The sequence below is a fragment of the Elgaria multicarinata genome, chromosome 2 (genome assembly GCF_023053635.1).
Source record: "Elgaria multicarinata webbii isolate HBS135686 ecotype San Diego chromosome 2, rElgMul1.1.pri, whole genome shotgun sequence".
Lineage (NCBI taxonomy): Eukaryota > Metazoa > Chordata > Lepidosauria > Squamata > Anguidae > Elgaria > Elgaria multicarinata.
This window is the reverse complement of record NC_086172.1, coordinates 97,456,726-97,474,611: the sequence shown is the minus strand read 5'-3', so window position 1 is coordinate 97,474,611 and position 17,886 is coordinate 97,456,726. Positions and strand designations below refer to the sequence as shown.

The window sequence follows — 17,886 nt, the reverse complement described above, 5'->3', positions numbered from 1 at the left end:
TAGAGGTGTTGCGTGTAGATGGGGAGTGGGATTGAGGAAAGGGCAGGCAAACATCATGGGGTTTAGACTCTTCTCACTGAATTTGTAGTTTCAGTTTAACAGAATAAGAGCTTTGGATAAACACGGCATCCTCTTTCATCACTTTGCACCACATCCCAATCAGATGCAGGCCATCAACCTGACATGATAAATGGGTGGGCACACACACACACACGTCATTATTATGAATTCCAAAGTCTTTTCAAAAGTGTCTCATTCATCAAGTATTTAACAAATATTAGCTCTTTCATGCAAAGAAGTTTCTGATGTACACCTCTGTCCAATTACTGGTTTGTTTCCAATGCAGGGAGGAAAAGTGTGTCTTTCATTTATTTCACTTGTCTGTGTTGACATCGGAGCGAGCACAATATGTACAATTCTGCAGACCATTTCAGCTTCAATAGATGGTGCTGTTGCCCCTTCTTTTAATGGAAGCCTGTCTGTCCCTCCTCCCCCAACTCATTAACTCCAAGATCAACAGTATCATCAGACCTAGTTCTTTGGCTTCCTCTGTATTTGACTAGGCCAGAAATCTCACTGTCCTGAGCTCTGACATTCCCTGGCAATGAAATCACAAGGGCAAAGAAGGTAAACCCTTTACAGTCATCGGGATTTGGCAAATAGTTGAGAAAAGTAAATAAAAGAAAATGCAGGAAGCTGGTATGTCAGTATCAGACTCAATTATCCATATTGAGTAAACAGCCACACTCTATTTCCAAACTCTGACATCACCCGGTGTGTTTTAGCCCTCTGACCATAGAAGTTGCATTTTGCAAACCATGATCCCCATCATTTCTTTAATTTCCAATGTTCAGATGGAAGCCAAAATGGTACACGTCCTCTCCCCCACCGCCCAAGAAGAATCACCCAAATAGTTTAATGACTAAGCATGCTCAGTAGGGACTGCACACTGCCTGTGAAGAGGGGGAAATGGAAAACTATGGGGGGTAAGGGTGGGGTGGGGTGCCTAGAAACTTGAACCACAGCCCTCCACACTGCTCCACTTTGTTGCAAGTGCCACTTACTGAACTATAGTTTAGTTTCTCATCATAAATTTCTTCAAACTACCCTAACACAAATGGGTTATTTCATCATGCAAATCCATTTGTGTTGAGGAATTGTATCCTAACCGCTCCCTAAAGTTAAAAATAAATAAAAATAAAAATCATTTGCTACTGGCCTTTCTGTTTTGTGAAACGTAGAAGCCCAATATATCCAAATAAGGCAAAATGTTTTAAATATGTTTGGAAATGTTACATTGTGCTTGCAAAATCTGCAGGTGCTGGTGTGTAAACAAGCAAAGCTTAGCCCAGGTGCTACCGACACTTTGAACTATAATTATGTTAATTCCTAAAGAAAGAAATAAAGATGAGGATATCTTTAAATGTTCTAACAAAACCTGAGATGTTCAGATACGTATTCACATGCACAGCCACAAGTGATGTTTATTTATAAAAGCATAGGTATCATCATCCAATATGTAAATCTATGAGTGTATTCTCAGTATTACTCAGAACACTGGCATAGCAACTGGAAATCACTCTTTCATAATGCCAATTTACTGTTAGATCCAGTGAGGTTGCCAATGTCAGATGTTATTTAAAATACCCCCCAGGGAACAGTACTAGAGATAATAGAAATGGTAAGTACTTCTCTTCTTGCAGGCCACTCACCTAGTTAGCATATACTGAGACTCACTGCAGAGGTTTGTAGAATTCTCCATACAAAATATGGATAGTCAGAAGCTATTGTGACCAGATACAAAAGAGGGCAAGGCTCCTGCAGCTTTAACTGTTGTGATGAATAGGGGATTTCGCCAGGTGCTGCTTGCATACAAATGACACCTACTGAAATGCCCTTTTCTATGCAACTGTTAAAAGATACAGGAGCCCTGCCCTCCTTTTCATATGAACACCCTAGTTATAAAGGAAGTTCTAACAGCAGTAATATCAGCCATAGTTACTGTAGGAACGAAAGGTAATCAATGCACTTTAGAAGTAAGCTGAGTGCCCCAAATATACATACATTGGAAGAAGGCAGTGCTGTAAATGTAGTTCACAGTTAAGGTAGCTAGATTAAGGTACAAGTTGTTTGTTATGCCATATATGTACAAGATGGCTTTATCATATAAGAAATATCCATAAAAACCACAAGTTGAAATATGTCAATTGTAGACTAGGAATTGTGTGCATGTGGATGAATAAATAAATGCATATTAGCTCATTTCTTCTGATGCTTCAGTCATTCCTACTTGGGTGGTTGAAGTGATTCAGACTTTGCCTGAGGCAAGTAGTTATCTAGGAGAAATATCATAGTTGGTACTGCTGTTGTTTATCCTTTTTACACTCTTTGAAGAACACCAAGTGTCTTTCCTGTTGCAGACTATCCATGGGTCTGAACTATTTGTTATTTCTTGAAAAGAATCATACTTGGCTGTTAATGACAAAGTGAGGGCAGCTAAAACACTGTCTGTAAAGAAGGTGTGTGATTTCTTAATTGGGAATCCAGTTTGTAGAAATAATTGCAAATTAGAACAAGATGGGGGGTGGCTGACAAGGGCACTGCGGAAAGCCAGAAGCCATTCCTGCATTGTAAAAAATCGCTTGGAACAAGCCATGAGAAAGTTTGTTAATCAGAGATCATCAATAAGGTTTAGAAACTACCCAACAAGACAATCCCTTACAGAAGGGGCTAAAGTTCCACGGCAGAGCACAAGCTTTGCATGCAGAAGGTCCCAGTTTCAATCTTTGACATATCCAGTTAAAAAGAAGTGGATCAAGTAGAAGGTGATGCAAAAGACCCGCAGCCTGAGACCATGTACAGCTCCTGCCAGTCACAGTACAGTACCAGGCTAGATGGACAAATTGTCTGTCCTAGTTTATAAGAACAGATCTCATGATAAAACACATTGAATACTAGCAATGGCATATTGGATCATTTCTGAAAAGTATTCATAACTATTATTAGCCCATTTTTTATGCCAGATGATGTCATTTATTACTATTCTACAGTCTGCTTTTTATAATAAGCATTGTGGTCGAAGTTAATGTATTAACCACCAACTTAAAATGCCCCTGTCCAACATATACTTTAACATTATTTAAAAAATACTATTCCAGGGGTCCAAGTAATACCACCACCCCTCACCAATGTCAACAAATATATCAGGCCAAATAGGCTTGGGGAAATGAACTATAATAACAAAGGCAAAACATGCCAGTAGATGGTGCTGTGGTTACATCAATCACTATCTTGACTAGACTGGTATTGGTTGTTTTGTTTTTTGGTCTGTGGCTTTAGGAATGTGTGTCCTACCAATCTCTGAACTGTGGATACAGCCTGAACTGTGGCCAGGAAATCCTTCAGCATAAATAACCTTGGAAACTACTCTGACCATTTATTTATTTTTGGGAACATGTTCCTTCTCCCCATAAATCTATGAGTTTTGTTGTGCAATATGAAAGCAGTGCAGTTGTTTCACTGATTAATTGCAACAAAAAAGAAACGATGATCAATCCAAACTCTGACATGTTTCAGCCTCACTTGAAACACATGTAAGGAGAATAGACCTTGGAATGGCTTGAACAGCCCTGAATCCTTTCTTGAAAGCATTCATGACATTTACTAAGTTGAATGTATTTCAGATGTTTTTGGTTCCCAGTCCTGGCTTGGTGAAAATAACAAATTACCTGCAATTAATCAGTTTTAGATCCATCTGTTTCTAAGGTGGGGAACTTGAATAAACAATGTGGCTTCCCCCTTCCCACCCACCCCAGGTTTGCCCATCTTGTCTAAAAACACCCATCCAGAAGTTCTTTTTGTGATAATGTTTATTTTTCTCTACTTATTGCCCCCAGAGAGAACAGCGATACATCTTTTACCAGTCCGGAATGTGTTAAAACATGACAGAGAAAGAGAAGGAAAGAATGAGGCAATCAAACCAATAACATAGACCAAATGAAAATATAGGTGGCACCAGAAATGTGGAAGCACCCTGCTCTTCCCCCAACAAGTAGCTTGCACCTCCACCTGCCCCATTGCTGGAACCATGTGGCTGCTTAAAGAAAGGCACTTTCAGATATAAATTATAATGGAATCATACACTGGAAATTTCAGTTAGGCTGCAGTCCTAAGGATCCTTACTTGAAAGTTAACTCCATCAGAATCAATGGGCTCAATCCAGGCTGTCATACTTGGAGTAGATACACTGACATCAGTGGGACTTTAGCTGGTCCTAACTTAAGTCCACTTTATTTCAATGGGTTTATTGACAGATTGACTAAATAGGGATTCAGCCCAATAGGGCTTACTTCATAGAAGATGTGTTCAGAATATACTATTTTTTCATTCAGAAAAATAACTAATGGGACAAATCTTGACACCACCCAGCCCAGCCAGAAATACATTCTCTTCCCCCTCAACCCCCCCACCCCAAATACATATTTTCCCTCCCTGGTGCTGCCACTGGTGAAAACAAGGGTTGAGTTTCTCAATATATTAAAAAATAGTAACAGAGAATATAAAAAATAATGCCCATATGCTATATATATACACACACACACACATATATATATATATATACATATAAAAATAACTCTGTACTATAAAAGAATAACAGGGACAGGAGACAATTCTTTAAATACGGCTAATTTCTTCTTTCATGCCGAAACATCCACCCAGCCACTCATTCAGCCTCACCGCACACACCGAGAGTCCATTGCACTTCGCCTGGCCGGGCCGTTCAAGTATATAAGATAGTCCCTGCCGCCAAGACAGGGGCTTCAGAGTAGCCAATTCCCTGCCGTGTTGTGGGAAGGGGGGGGGAGAAAGTCAATACGGAGCGGGGGAATAGTCCGTCGTCGACGTCATCATAATCGCCGCCGCCCTCGCCGCCACCACGATCACCACCACCACCACCACCACCTAACGTCCACTGCTGAAAGGAGAGGGAAAGGGCGGCCTCCGGAAGGACCTGTAGTGTTTGTTCCGCAGTGGTCGTTTCACCGAGTCTAGATCGAGCCCCTTCACCACATCCCTGGGGAAGGGCGCGCCTCTTTCCTCCTCCTCCTCCTCCTCCTCCTCCTCCAGGCATTCGAAGCTCAGCCGCAGGAGGGGGCGCCCGTCCTACTCTTCGCGGTCGCTCGCTGCTTCCCAGGGCCCCGCGAGGAGGCGCTAAGGTTAGGGCTCACCAGGGCAGCGGCTGCCGCGCTCAGCTCCTCTGGAAGGGGGCGCTGGCGGGAAGCGAAGCCAGCAGGCGAGCGAGGGTCCTGCCGCGGCGGCTGCTCGCCAAGGGAACCGGCAGCGAGCGCCGCTTGCGGCCGTAGCCCTGCGCGCTGATCTTCTTCGGGGGGTGATGGCTGTCCTTGTCCTTGTCATTGAGGTTGAAGAGCGTCTGCTGCAGGTTTTGCGTGTTGCACGTCCCCAACCTGCAGCCGCTGCGCATGGCGCGGGAGATGGAGTTGACGCTCTGGCGGTAGCGCTTCACGCGGATGCGGACATCCTCCGGGTGGCTAAGGGGAGGGAGGGAGAAAGAAAGCAACAAGAGGCCGTGAGCGAGGCGGAAAAGAGAAGCCACGACGTCAGGGTCGGCTCTTTAGACAGAGGGAACGCGCGCGCGCGCACACACACACAGGCACGCGCGAAAACACCGACAGGGCGGGCGCGTGGGGGGGGGGGGGCGACGGGGTTCTCCCCAGAGGTTACAGCCTAGGACTCTGCAGCCCTTTGGTTTTAGAAGGAATGGCTCGCAATTTAAGCGTGTTTCTCTTCCTTTGGCGCCCCCAGGCCTTAAATTTACCTTTTAAGGCTTCAATCCTACGCACACCTACTACGGAGTGAGCGCAATTGAACTCAATAGGCGTGACATGTTCCGATTAAGCATGCAGAGAATTGCGCCTTCAGGCCCTGGTCGCTGGGAATTCTCTCTCTCCCTCTCCTCCCTTCTCTCTCGCACACACTACAGAGAAAACTTGGGAACTCCTCTGTCAACCCGGCTCCATTCTTCCCTCTTCCCCCCTCCCCGTCTCCCGCTCTCTTTCTCTGCCGCCAAAATCTCCTCAGCGCCCGCGAACGCCTGGCCGCGTCACAACAGCACTGGCAAGAAGGAGGCATAATTACCTGGGCTGCGCCATTCCGGACTCGCCTTTCACGTCCTGGGTGCGGATGACAGACGGCACGTTTGCATCAGCCGCTTGTCCCGTGCTGAGCGCTGCGGTGGAGACTGTCAGGTCCCGCCTGGCTCGGCTCAGCGCCCATTTGCTCCACCTGAAAGAGGCAGGCGAGGGAGAAGGCGGTGAAAAGACAGTTCGCCGTGCCAAAGGGTGGCGCTGGAGGGGGTCGCCCTCCGCTCAACGAGACAGCGGCGGCTCCGGATTTTGCCCTTGAAGGGCGGGTTGCCGTTGGTTGAGGGAAGGAGGCGGCTGTCATCGGCTTGGGTGGACCCAGAGCCCTTCCTCAGCTGTAGCCGAAGCCTCAATCTCGCCCCCAGACTCAACTTGGTGGTGGTGGGATACTTGATAGACAGTTTCCCGGTTGGCTCCCGAAGAAGCGCTGCTGGCTACTCACCTTTTCTTGAAGTCTGATGCAACGTCCAGCTTAGCAGCCTCTACCCCGAAGAAAGAGACGGAGGCCAGGTAGACCAGGGCGAAGGAGACCACTTTCATCCTGGCCAGGGAGAGAAAGGAGGGAACTCTTATCAGCCTGGCCTTCCTAAGGGGGACCCTCTCTAGCCTTGCCCCAAGCCAAATGTGAGCGCCAGGCAGGTCGGTCTGCCGTCCGGCCGTCCTTCCCTCCTCCCTCCCTCCTGCTACCCCAGTCCCCAAGCGGGGACTTTGGGAGTCCGTGTGACATTCCGCTCTAATATTTGCTCAGCAATTCATCACAACGGGATCAATAAGAGAGCCTCGAGAGTTCACAGCTGTCAAGCTTTCAATTTGCTTAGAAGGGTGAAGGCTAAGCTACCCCTTTCGGACGCACAGAAACAGCAGCCCTACGCTCACTGGATTCCCGTGCCTTTGAAAGGACGCTTCCCCCAGCTCAGCCCCCCGCGTCGCGCCTCCAAATCGAGCTGTAATCAGCCAGCAGCCACTTTTGCTCTGGACTCGTCCCTTGAATTTCCACCGGGGAAAACTGATTCAAGGGCTTGCTACCTAAAGAAAGTGTGGATTTCCCGTGGTAAGAAGGACCACATATTCTGGTATGCAGAACTGCACGCACGTTCAGATTAACCTTTTTTAAAACTCCCTTCCTCCTTTTTTTTTTTAAAAAAAAAAACGACCCTCGGCTCTTCTTTCCTCCCCCGTCTCTCCCCGCTCCTTACTCTTCCATTTAAGAAAAAAAATGCAGACCTGATAATGCCGATAATCCACTGACTGGAGGGAGAATCCTCGTATAACGTTAATCCCCAAAATGTCAAAACCAGACAGAGCCTTCAAGAAGTGCTCTGAAACCGTCCTGCTTCCGCTACTGAAGTTAGTACTGACTGTCCGGAGCAGTTTGGGTTTTTTTTTATATAGAGTAGCATCAGGGACGGGGGAGGAGCAGGGGGCGGGGCTGGTGAGAATGGTTGGCAGCAAACAGATCTGAAAGATTAGTCTGGAGGCTTCATCAATGGATTTAGCGATGAGGGATGTGACACAAGTCCCGCAAACCTGCCATTGATTCCACATCGATTCTGCCCATTGAGCCCTACTGGATCGAACCGCATCCACTAAACCCGTATCCTGCTTCCAGAAATGCCCGGCTAGATGCTTCTGGGAAGCCCATAAGCATGAAGACAAAAGACCGCTCCTGGTAGTGAGGTACACTGTCTCTGAACATAGAGGCTCCATGAAGATGCCATGGCTAATAGTCTCCAGCGTTGATCTATACTGTCCGTCTCTCACTCCCTGCTATACCGATCTATATGCTGTAAGCTGCAAGTTAAAGACCACTTTTTTAAAAAGGCCACCAAAAAATATCAGCAGGAACTACGTTTAGCGCAAATGACATATATTTCAAAGACAGGTGGCTAAACATACGGTTGTGCCTTGTTCTTAAATGTTTAGAGCGATTACCTAGACCTTTGGTCTGAAGTGTAGGATTTCAATAATAATAATAATAATAATAATAATAATAATAATAATAATAATAATAATAATATCAGAAAGTGAAGTTCAGCACTTCTAAAGTACAATGGCAGGGATACAGTACTGAAGGCTCTGCGTGTGTGTGTATATTTGGGGGGAAAGAGGGTGAGTGGGTTCATTTGCTAAAAAGAATGCCAGTAGTAGTAGTAGTAGTGCAGAGTAGATTACTCATTTGCACGTGAGTTTTTCTCCTCTCCGCCCCCCCCCCCGCATCTATGCACCTCCTCGTTAGCTCTCCAGCTTACGCTCAAACCTACACGTAGCCTTCGCTACTTGACCAGACAGACCCAGCTGGGTCCTGAGCGCGTGCAAAGCGGTGCCACTCTGAAGATCTGGTGGATTTGCATTTCGTATTCTTGGGGGCTTTCCTTGGAGAAATCTGAGAACAGATTAAAAATTCCCCGGGCATTTTACGATAGAGCTTTCAGCTGAGGCAACCAGGTGTGCCGTCCTTGCCTGGGCGCGAGTGTAGTATGTGTTGTACGGTCATTACGTTGTGATAATAATGGCGTTGCCTCACGTCTGGGAGAGGTGGCGGGTGGATGGAGATGATGGAGGGAGGCATCGCTTTGATTGTCCAGGTGACTCAGTCACAGAAGGTGAAACCTCCCTTGCCAACAGCTCCCGGGAAACTTTGCCTCCCGCATTTGTTCGGAACGCCTGCAAAGAGGTAGAAGCGAACAGCTGCCACGTTCGGGTCGCTGGCATCTCTGTTGCTTCCCTACCTCACGAACCATCTGGTATTAGCCTTAAGGTCAATAGGCAGCGCGCTGCTTGTGCCCACACTGCCTTTGCCTCTTGATTGCTGTACTCCGAGGTAATTGCAGCTTTTACTTCTACGGAGCAGCAATGGCTAGAGGCTATTCAGTAAAGGTAAGAGCCAGTACAGCAGCGTTCCCCATCCTGGTGCCCTCCAGATGATTTAGAATTCAGTTTCCATTAGCCCCCACCAGAATGCTGGGAGCTATAATCCAAAACATCTGGAGGGCACCAAGTTGGGGAAGGCTGCTGCAGCTTAACTGTACATGCCATTATACACTCTTAAAAAAAAAAGTATTGCTTAACATTGTCACTTATTTTTTTGAAGGAAAAGCAGCTGTTGGGGTGAGTGAGGAGGGGTGATTAAGGAATAAATAGCAATCTCTCCTCCTTTCCCCCTGGTCCTTCAGCAGAGGCTGGAAAAGAATGGGGGGGATTCCCCTGCCAGGAAATCACCTCACCCCTCTCCAAGAGCCTCCTCCTGTGAGCGTTGCCACGTCTGGGGACCTGCAGGGAAGTGGTTGCTCCTACCTCCTCTCAATGCTATCTAGAGATAGCATGAGAAGCACCTCTGCCCATTTCTTTGCCCACTCACTCCCCCTTTCTCTGGACAGTGCAGGATAGAAGCTTGGGCCAGATCTACACCAAGCAGGATATGACACTTCGGAAATGGTTTGAAAGCTGTATAGTGAGTGTGTCATGAGCCCCAACAGTTGTCAATACTGCCTCCACACAACCTCTCAGTTTTCCCTTTACTTGGCAGGAAGGATTGGGCAAGTGGTGGTTGTCTCTTCCTCTGCTCGCTCATCTGCCATCTTCCTCTGGCATGTTCTACCTGCTTGCACATCCTCTCTCTTTGGGCAATGCAGTGGGACAAATTGGGGTTAGCATCCAGAGGGAGCAAGGGAGCTAAATGTGGCTACACCTTGGAGGGGCAACGACCATCTCTGCCTCTCCACTCACACTCTGTCCTAGGTTAAAGCCCCCCTCCCCATGCTATACAGGGAAAGAGAGAGAAAAAAAGAGCAACCAAGCAGGTAGGTGACTGAGAAGATTTGCTGGCCAACTCTCTGTGCTGTGCTACCCAGAAAGAGAAGGCAAGTGACCAGGGAGAGGCGTCTGTTCACACTTTGCCTCTAGTCGGGGCTCTCTGCTAAGGTGCCCAGACTGGGTGAGCTAGAGAGAGGACACAGGAACAGCTGTTGCCTTCTTTTCCTTGAAAACTTCCCTATTCTTTCCCAGAAGTGTTAGGACTCAGAATGGGAGAGGTTCCAGGGGGCTTCCTGGATGGGAAGAACCCTCCCCACAGCTCTTTTCCAGCTTATGTTGCAAGGAGAAGAGATTACTGTTTGATCACTTCTTTCCTTCAAAATAAAGGTGGCAACGTTAAGCACCCTTTTTCATTGTTAAGCTCGCCACTATCCATAAGGGCAGGATCCAGTCAAAGTTTAGCATCTTTGTAAAAACACTCACAGGCAGGGCAGTTGTATCCTGATCATTGTGGATTTGAAGCTGTCTAATATTGGGAGTGCCCACTAAATTTGTCCAATCCAGTATTATTCGCTGTGATGGCAGGGCTTTTCCCCAGCCCTTTAGCTGGAGATGGAATCTGGAACTTTGAGCTTGCAATGGACCCTCTCTTGGCTTATGACTGGCTCCTGCTAAAAATATAAATGGGTGTCTTGTATTGGCATACGCTGATGCACACTTCTGAGTTATACAGAACTCTTAAGCTGAATGGTATGGACAGATAACTAATCTTCATATTAACCAACTTTCCATTTGGCCTCATGAAGATTAATGACCTTATACAATTGGTTTAATTTATATTTGGGGGCATAGTGTCAACTACACTCATATATCTCTGACTTTTAGTATATGTATTTCCTATATAGAAGCAGGACAATATAGTTACAAGGTTTTATGAAGGGCAATATAAGAAAACTCAGAAGCAGATGACTGACTACTAAAAGAACAAAATTACTAAGCTATCCTTTCTGAGTAACAATATAATGTTTCAAGTCATGATCATAGCTCTTGTAGAATGAAACGCTTCTGTTAACTTCCAGTAAGATAAGCCCCATGGATGCTCTGGAAATACCAGATACTGTAGCACTATTAAACCCAAGTGAGTTTAAACTTGCTCTATGTGAGAGCAGAATATACATACAATAAATAAATATTATTTTAAAAACAACAACTTCCAGTTAAGCCAGCACGCTTCTCTAAATCTAGGAAAGTACCTATAAATTTTGGGGCCAATAGAGAAATGAGAAATTCTGTGCTGTTCCAAGAAACACTTTTGTAAGAATTCTGGATGAACTAAAGATATGTAATAAATCACTCATTGATACTATTTTCAGCATACCGAGCAATGCAAATTCATGAATATTTGTAGATCACAGATCATTTTTCAGTAGCATGAATTAAGTAAATTTAACTCACTTTGGAACTATAATAATCTTGGAAGTAACTACCATGCATTCCCCCACCCCATATGCACATTCTTCCATTTTTTAAAAAAAAAAGTGTATGCCTGATAATTATGTCAATCCAAACCACTGCTGTAGAGGGATCTTTGTGTGATGTTAACCCCTAAAATGTCAAAATGCCACTTGCTTCAGGAACTGCTTGGCTCTGGCATATCTGCTCTATGCCACTGGAGTAACTACGGACTCTCCCCAGTGCTTCAGTTTGCAATACTATTTTATACTGTTGTTTTTATATATTTTTGATGGTTTTTAAATTTTATATACTTTTTTTTTAATGTCCACTGTTTTTAACTTTTGTAAACTGCCCAGAGAGCTTTGGCTATGGGGTGGTATATAAATTTAATTAATTAATAAATAAATTTTATAAAGCAGGAGGAAGGGAAGGAGCAAAGAGGGTGCATTACAACACTGGATTTCTGTCCCTCCTCTGGTGAAGGGCTGGCCAGACAAGACAAAGGAAGTGCAGGGATTTTTCATCTTAGTTTTTGTTGGTGGCTGCAGTTACTTGCCAAGAGGGCACAAGCCGATCGTGGTTGTTCTAGATGTAATGCAGGAATGGGAAACCTTTTTGCCCCTAGGGGGCAATGGTGATGCGGCGATGAGTGGTGGGTCAGAGGCTACACTTACACATATGTACGCACACATGTACATGCACACTCCTGCGCACAGCCTCCATGCACAGTCTTGCAAGCATTCTCTTCCCTTGCCTATTTTAGAGCAAAGAGATGGAGAGGGATAAACACTGTAATGCAAAACAAAATAATGTATGTGGTTTATTATTATTTCATTTATATCCAAGGAGCTCAAGCCAGTGTACGTGGTTTCCTTTGCTTTTGTCCTCACAACAAACTTGTGAATTAGATTAGGTTGAGAGTTGGTACCGGGCCCATAGCCACGCAGTGATCTTTGTGGTTAAATGGGAATTTGAACTTGGGCTTCACCCTTCCTAGTCTGACACACTAGCCCAGCAGTGGCCCTCCAGATGTTTTGGCCTACAATTCCCTTCAGCCCTAGGCAGCATAGCTAATGGTGAAGGATGATTGGGGTTGTAGGCCAAAATATTAAGAGGGACACAAGTAGCCTACGCCTGCTGTAACCTCTACAACACACTCTCTCGATAATGTTGCTCTATCTAATACTGTATTGTGAACCTCTAAAAGATTTTAGGATATTAAAAATGCTATCCTATCCATGTTTAGATAGAAAAAGATTCTAGCATTCCCCAGCCAAAAATATAGGATTCCCCCCCACACACACACACCGTCTAAACATGCATAGGAGTGTGCCATAAGCACTATAAAAGTAATTTTAATAAATAAATAATATGATTACAATATGTACATGTATATAGTTGTAAAATTATTATTTCATGGGTCACAAAGCATGTTTGGGTGACATAACATGATGTACATGATGTAACAGCCTTGGTAAACCTGTCATGGTAAGTGGGGCGTGCAGAGTTCCACACACACACACACACATCCACCAGTTTCCTGCACTTGTTCCCTTCCTAAAATCAAAGGTTCAAAAAACCTAGTAAACCACTACCAATTAGCTGTTCAGACAACCAGAACACTTTAAAACCCTCTTATAAAAAGAAGTCCCATATTATCTGGGTATCCTATCAGCTTGACAAACATGCACCATAGTGTGATGTAGAGAAGGCAGAGAGGAAAATAAAAAAAAAAAACAATTGTAATTATTTTAAAGTAAAATTCAATTTATTATAGAGGCAATCAGGATTTGCACAACATGTTTACTTAAAAGGAAGAACATACTTACAAAACTGGTAAAAGTATGTTCCTTAGGAAAATACAAAGTACCTTAATGTCTTGCTACTTTGCCTGGTCCAAGATGTCATGCCCAGTGAAGTACTCCAAAATATAAATGATTTCAAAACTCCTTCGATTACAAGCCATTGAAAAAAAATCTAAAAATATTTAAATAAAGGTTCCAGAAGGAGTCTGTCATAAGTTACTTCGGTTTCTGACAGCTTCTGGCATTTACTCCATCTAGGGCCAGATCTTCACTAAGCAGGATATAACCCTTTGAAAACGTTTTGAAGACTGTATAGGGAATGTGTCCTGGGCCCCAACAGTTGTCACTACTGTTATAAGGCATTTTAAAGCAGTAGTGTAGGTCCTGTCCAGGTAGGCAACAGAGGGGGCAGTGGTGAGGGATGGGGAGAATGATGACTGTGACAATGACTTCTTGGATTAACAGGGCTCTTCAGCCAACAAAGAAGAAGACTGATGACTAGCCAAGTAAAAGCATAGGTGCAAACCTTAATTGCTTCATTTTTTGATAGGAACTTTCCAGAATTTGCAAATTTATTCATAAATGGGATGGAAATAATTTAAGATTCAAAAACATTTGAATGTGGGAGAAACTGAAATTGACAGAAAAAGACTAATGATAATCAACATAAATGCGTCTTGAGCAATGTCCTAAAAGCCAAGGTGAATTGGACATACTGGATCTCAGCAGAAATGGAATTCCAAGCATCATCTCTCCAGTGATTCCAGTGCAATACTCTGCATGACTACTTAAAAATAAGTTCCATTGGGTTCAATGGGATTATTTGTCATGATGACTATTATGAAGCTAAAAATATTCCTTATAAGTCTCTCTCAGCATCTTTCCATTGTATTTTTTCCATTTTGTCCTTCAGTTTCCCATATCTGAAGTAAGATTAGTACTATCTAATGCTATCACCTTTAATTAAGGTTCATGTGGCATTTTAAACTGGAAAGGTGCTGTGCCTCATTACTGGTTGCAGCCCAAGAAGCTGCAACCAGTAATGAATCATGAATCAAATTCCCTACTGTGCAACTGAAGCCACCCACCTCTCTCTCTCTCTCTCTCTCTCTCTCTCTCTCTCTCTCTCTGTGTGTGTGGGGGTGTGTGGGGGGGTGCTCAAGCCCGGAGGCCAAGTCCAGCTCTCCTGGAGGCCATTGTGGTTAATCAGTGGCCACACACACCCTTCCCTTGGCCTCATACTTGGCCCCAAACCTCTGATCATTTGGTGGTTTTACAGCTTTTGTGCAGTTTTTCTCCCATTCTGTAAGGTTGAAATACCTTCCTTAAGGCTTAATTACTATCAGTAAGGGCTTTAAGCTAAAATATGCTGACATATTTAGTTCCACCCCTTTTGCCTTTGGTTCCAACCAGCTCTGGAATGAGGCTGCCAAGATCATCTTCAAAACTGAATTTGACCTTCAGACTGGAAGAAGTTCCCCACCCCTGCTGTAGCAAAACCCACCAGCTGAAGCCTGGTGCATATCCCCATCCGTTCTGAAATTGCTCACACATTTACACATTTATATGTACAAAGCACAAGAAACTCATAAATGGAGAAATTATAGGTCAGTGACAAAGTACATGTGCTTTGCATGTTCTGTATGTTATAAACATGTCTGTTTGAAATAACAATATTGATACTCCCTTAAGTTGTACTCCTAGTCCTACAAGATTTAACACATGGGCCTCAAACCTGCAGATATGAAACACAGACAATAATAAATCCTATTCTTTAATTTTTGGTACAGAGTACAGAATTTTGCCTTATGCACACCCACACTAACAGAAGTCAGATATTTCCATTATCACATTTTTATTATACATTAACTTTGATATTTAATTTAATATAATATGTCTTAAAAATCATACATAGCTTTACAAGTTCACTATACACAGAAAACTAAGAGAAAATCCTTTGCTCTGCTTTCTGCATGCAGAAACTGACATAAGTCACTATTACGTGTAGGTACCAAAGGAATTGTGAGTGGAACAGTATAGCACGACGGTGACATGGTGCAGATAGCTAGACTGAAAGCAATTAATGTGTATCCACATCAAAGTATCACATGTGGTACTAGTTATATTCCGCAGCAGTTTCTTCATGCAGCATCTCTGCAGCCCACAATGTTCAGAGAGTGACTGTACAGAAGTAAATCCTCAAAATCAATAGGAGTGAATTCAGGATAGCAACCTTAACATCCTGTCTTGACTCTACTGATTTTATCTTGCTGATATAGTGACCAGTTCCAGGACCAGGACCTCTGATACAGGCATGGGATTCTCTCATCTAGAACAGCTTCTCCAGCTTTCTCAATGGAAGTCTCTGATCTACATGCAAAGGTTTTTGTGCAAATCTGAGCACACACTGATCTTTGTACTTCGGTGAGAGTCTAAAGGGCAACCTATGTGATGCTGAGTTGGTAGATTTTCTACTAAATGTGCCTCCCAAGCTGCTTTTCCTATATTTAATTTCACAGGAAGTTGGGGGAAACAGCTTGAGGGGCGATTTTAATGAAGCCTTCGACTCAGCTGTCATGGCAGTAGACATTTTGAGTGAGTAGTCTAAATCCTCTGCTCCACCAATGAGTTCCACTGAATTCTATGGAAGGAAAACCATACCAACCTATTGCTTCATTGTAAACCCTAAATGAAAAGACAGAAGGCAACAGTTGGAAACCACCTAATAATGGCCGGGTGCAAGACTTCAGGCAAAGACTTTGCATTTTTAAAGATTCTGCCAGCTCACAATTGAGAAGTGATGCTAGGCCAGCCTTTCCCAGCCCAGTACCCTACAGGTGTGTTGGACTACAGTTCCCATAATTCCAGAGTCAGCCACAACTCCCATAATCCCACAGCCTTCCCTAACATGGAAGGCACCAAATTGGGGGATGACTGTGCTAGGCAATCACCAAGTGTCCCCAAAAGTGAAAAAGCTCATTTTAGCTCTGACCTTCATTGGAGCAATATCTGCTGGGTCTTGGAGAGCTGCAGGTATTGCAATACTTGACTTTGACCTACTCCTATATACTTGCTTCTTGTTGTCTGTCTCCTACCCCCTTGCTCCAGAGCAAATAAGTTTTTTCCTCTGAAAACCTGTAAAAATTATAGAACATTCCTATAATCCATATTCAAAACTTTTCTTTTAACACACATTCTATGAATCAAAAGGCTTTGTTTACCAATATTTTATCACATCTATAAACCTCTTAGTAGATACAGTTCTTATATCAAGCTCACTATTGTAAGACTTGTAGTAAACTGTTAATAATTGATCGGCCAATAGTAAACTCATGTCAGCAAATGTATGATGGCTGCTGACATCTGGAGCATTGGGATTCCAGGTCAACATAATTTCCGTCTTCCTTTGGTTCAATTTCAGTTTGTTCATCTACAATCACAGCAGACAGGTCAAGGATCTACTTCTAGAAAGCAATCACAGTGTTGCAGAAAAATAGTTTTGAAATTAACCCCTGCCCCAGACTTGGGAAAGGAAGGACACATCCTCCTCATTGCTTCCTTGAGTGCAGACCTTCCTGCTATGCATAGAGGTGAATGTCACCGATGTAGTCCACAAATTCGATGAAAGAGGAAGGTTCTTAGCAATGGGGGAAATGGTACAGGGTTGCAGCAAATCCTCTCTCCCCATACAGAAGGGAAAAGAGGATTGGTTGGACAAAAGAACTATGTGGTCTCTCTAAACAGTTTTCCTTGAATATTGGCTGGGAAGCAAACAGGTCCCAAGAAATTCTTACACATTCCTTGCATGCATTATATGAAAGCTTTGTGGGCATTTTGACCTTGCTAAATCTACCCCCACCCCACCCCACCCCACCCTGTGACATGGTCAAACGTTAAATGTGATAAATATGCATAACCTACTTAATTGCCTCTTGTAGTTTCAGTTCTGTAATTATTCCTCCTTGCTGTGTACACAATTAAATGGTTGCGGTTTTTCCCCAAATCAGTTTCTGCATTTCAGAAGAGGAATAAAAGTTCTTTGTCCGTTGCCTTCTTCACAGACAAGCTGTATTGTGTAATTCATAATTATTGTTGCTCAATCACTTTCTGTTTCAAACAATGACAGAACACAAGTTACAATTTTGTAATTATAGAATTGATAGTCCCTATATTTCCCACTGAGAGTTTGGGCTGTTAAGCCCTAAGTAAAAATAATTCACCTGACCTAAGAACAATTATCCCATTAATTTACTGTTTGTGGGTGACAAGCTATTGTAAATATTGTATGCATGTGCACATGCACGCACCTGCCACAGTTAATGTTAGCAAAGATCTGACATGAAATTTAATAACAGTATGTTCCATAACGGTGTTGGCTAGAGGTGTACACCAGCCTCCAAATTTGACTCCGATCTCAAGTGCTTGGAAAAAGCCCAGTTATGCTCAGAGCAATTTAGAGACCAACTACTTCAACTCAGGTACCAAATCTGAGCTTAGATTCCGAAATCAAGGCTTTGTGCCCCCCAATGACTATAATGAGAAATCAACAAATGGCAATAATTCATTTTCTGTTTGTCAGAATTTAATGATATTTGCAGGCATGGTATTACCTTAGAAGGGGATCGTGCTTGTCAAATGCCAGAAAAATACACTCATGGGTTTTTAGAATGTTTTTATGATGCTTTTAGGATGTTTTATACAATCATGTATAC

General features: G+C 43.7%; 1 protein-coding gene across 2 annotated transcripts in view; it reads right to left on the bottom strand.

Moving 5' to 3' along the window:
• Positions 1–7,508, bottom strand: part of ADM (adrenomedullin) — a 70,879-nt gene extending 63,371 nt beyond the window's left edge. Inside the window, exons 1-4 of one of the 2 annotated variants that reach the window (XR_010025056.1) lie at positions 7,386–7,508; positions 6,604–6,702; positions 6,157–6,303; positions 4,598–5,549 (exon numbers count right to left, since the gene is read on the bottom strand). Coding sequence is in view for 1 of the 2 variants with exons in the window: in XM_063117279.1 (XP_062973349.1) it covers positions 5,249–5,549; positions 6,157–6,303; positions 6,604–6,701 (546 nt within the window). In the remaining variant the exon portion in view is untranslated. Of the gene's footprint in view, positions 1–4,495; positions 5,550–6,156; positions 6,304–6,603; positions 6,703–7,385 lie in introns of those variants that run through there. The other variant, XM_063117279.1, reaches the window with a different exon arrangement.
• Positions 7,509–17,886: the final 10,378 nt, after the last annotated feature.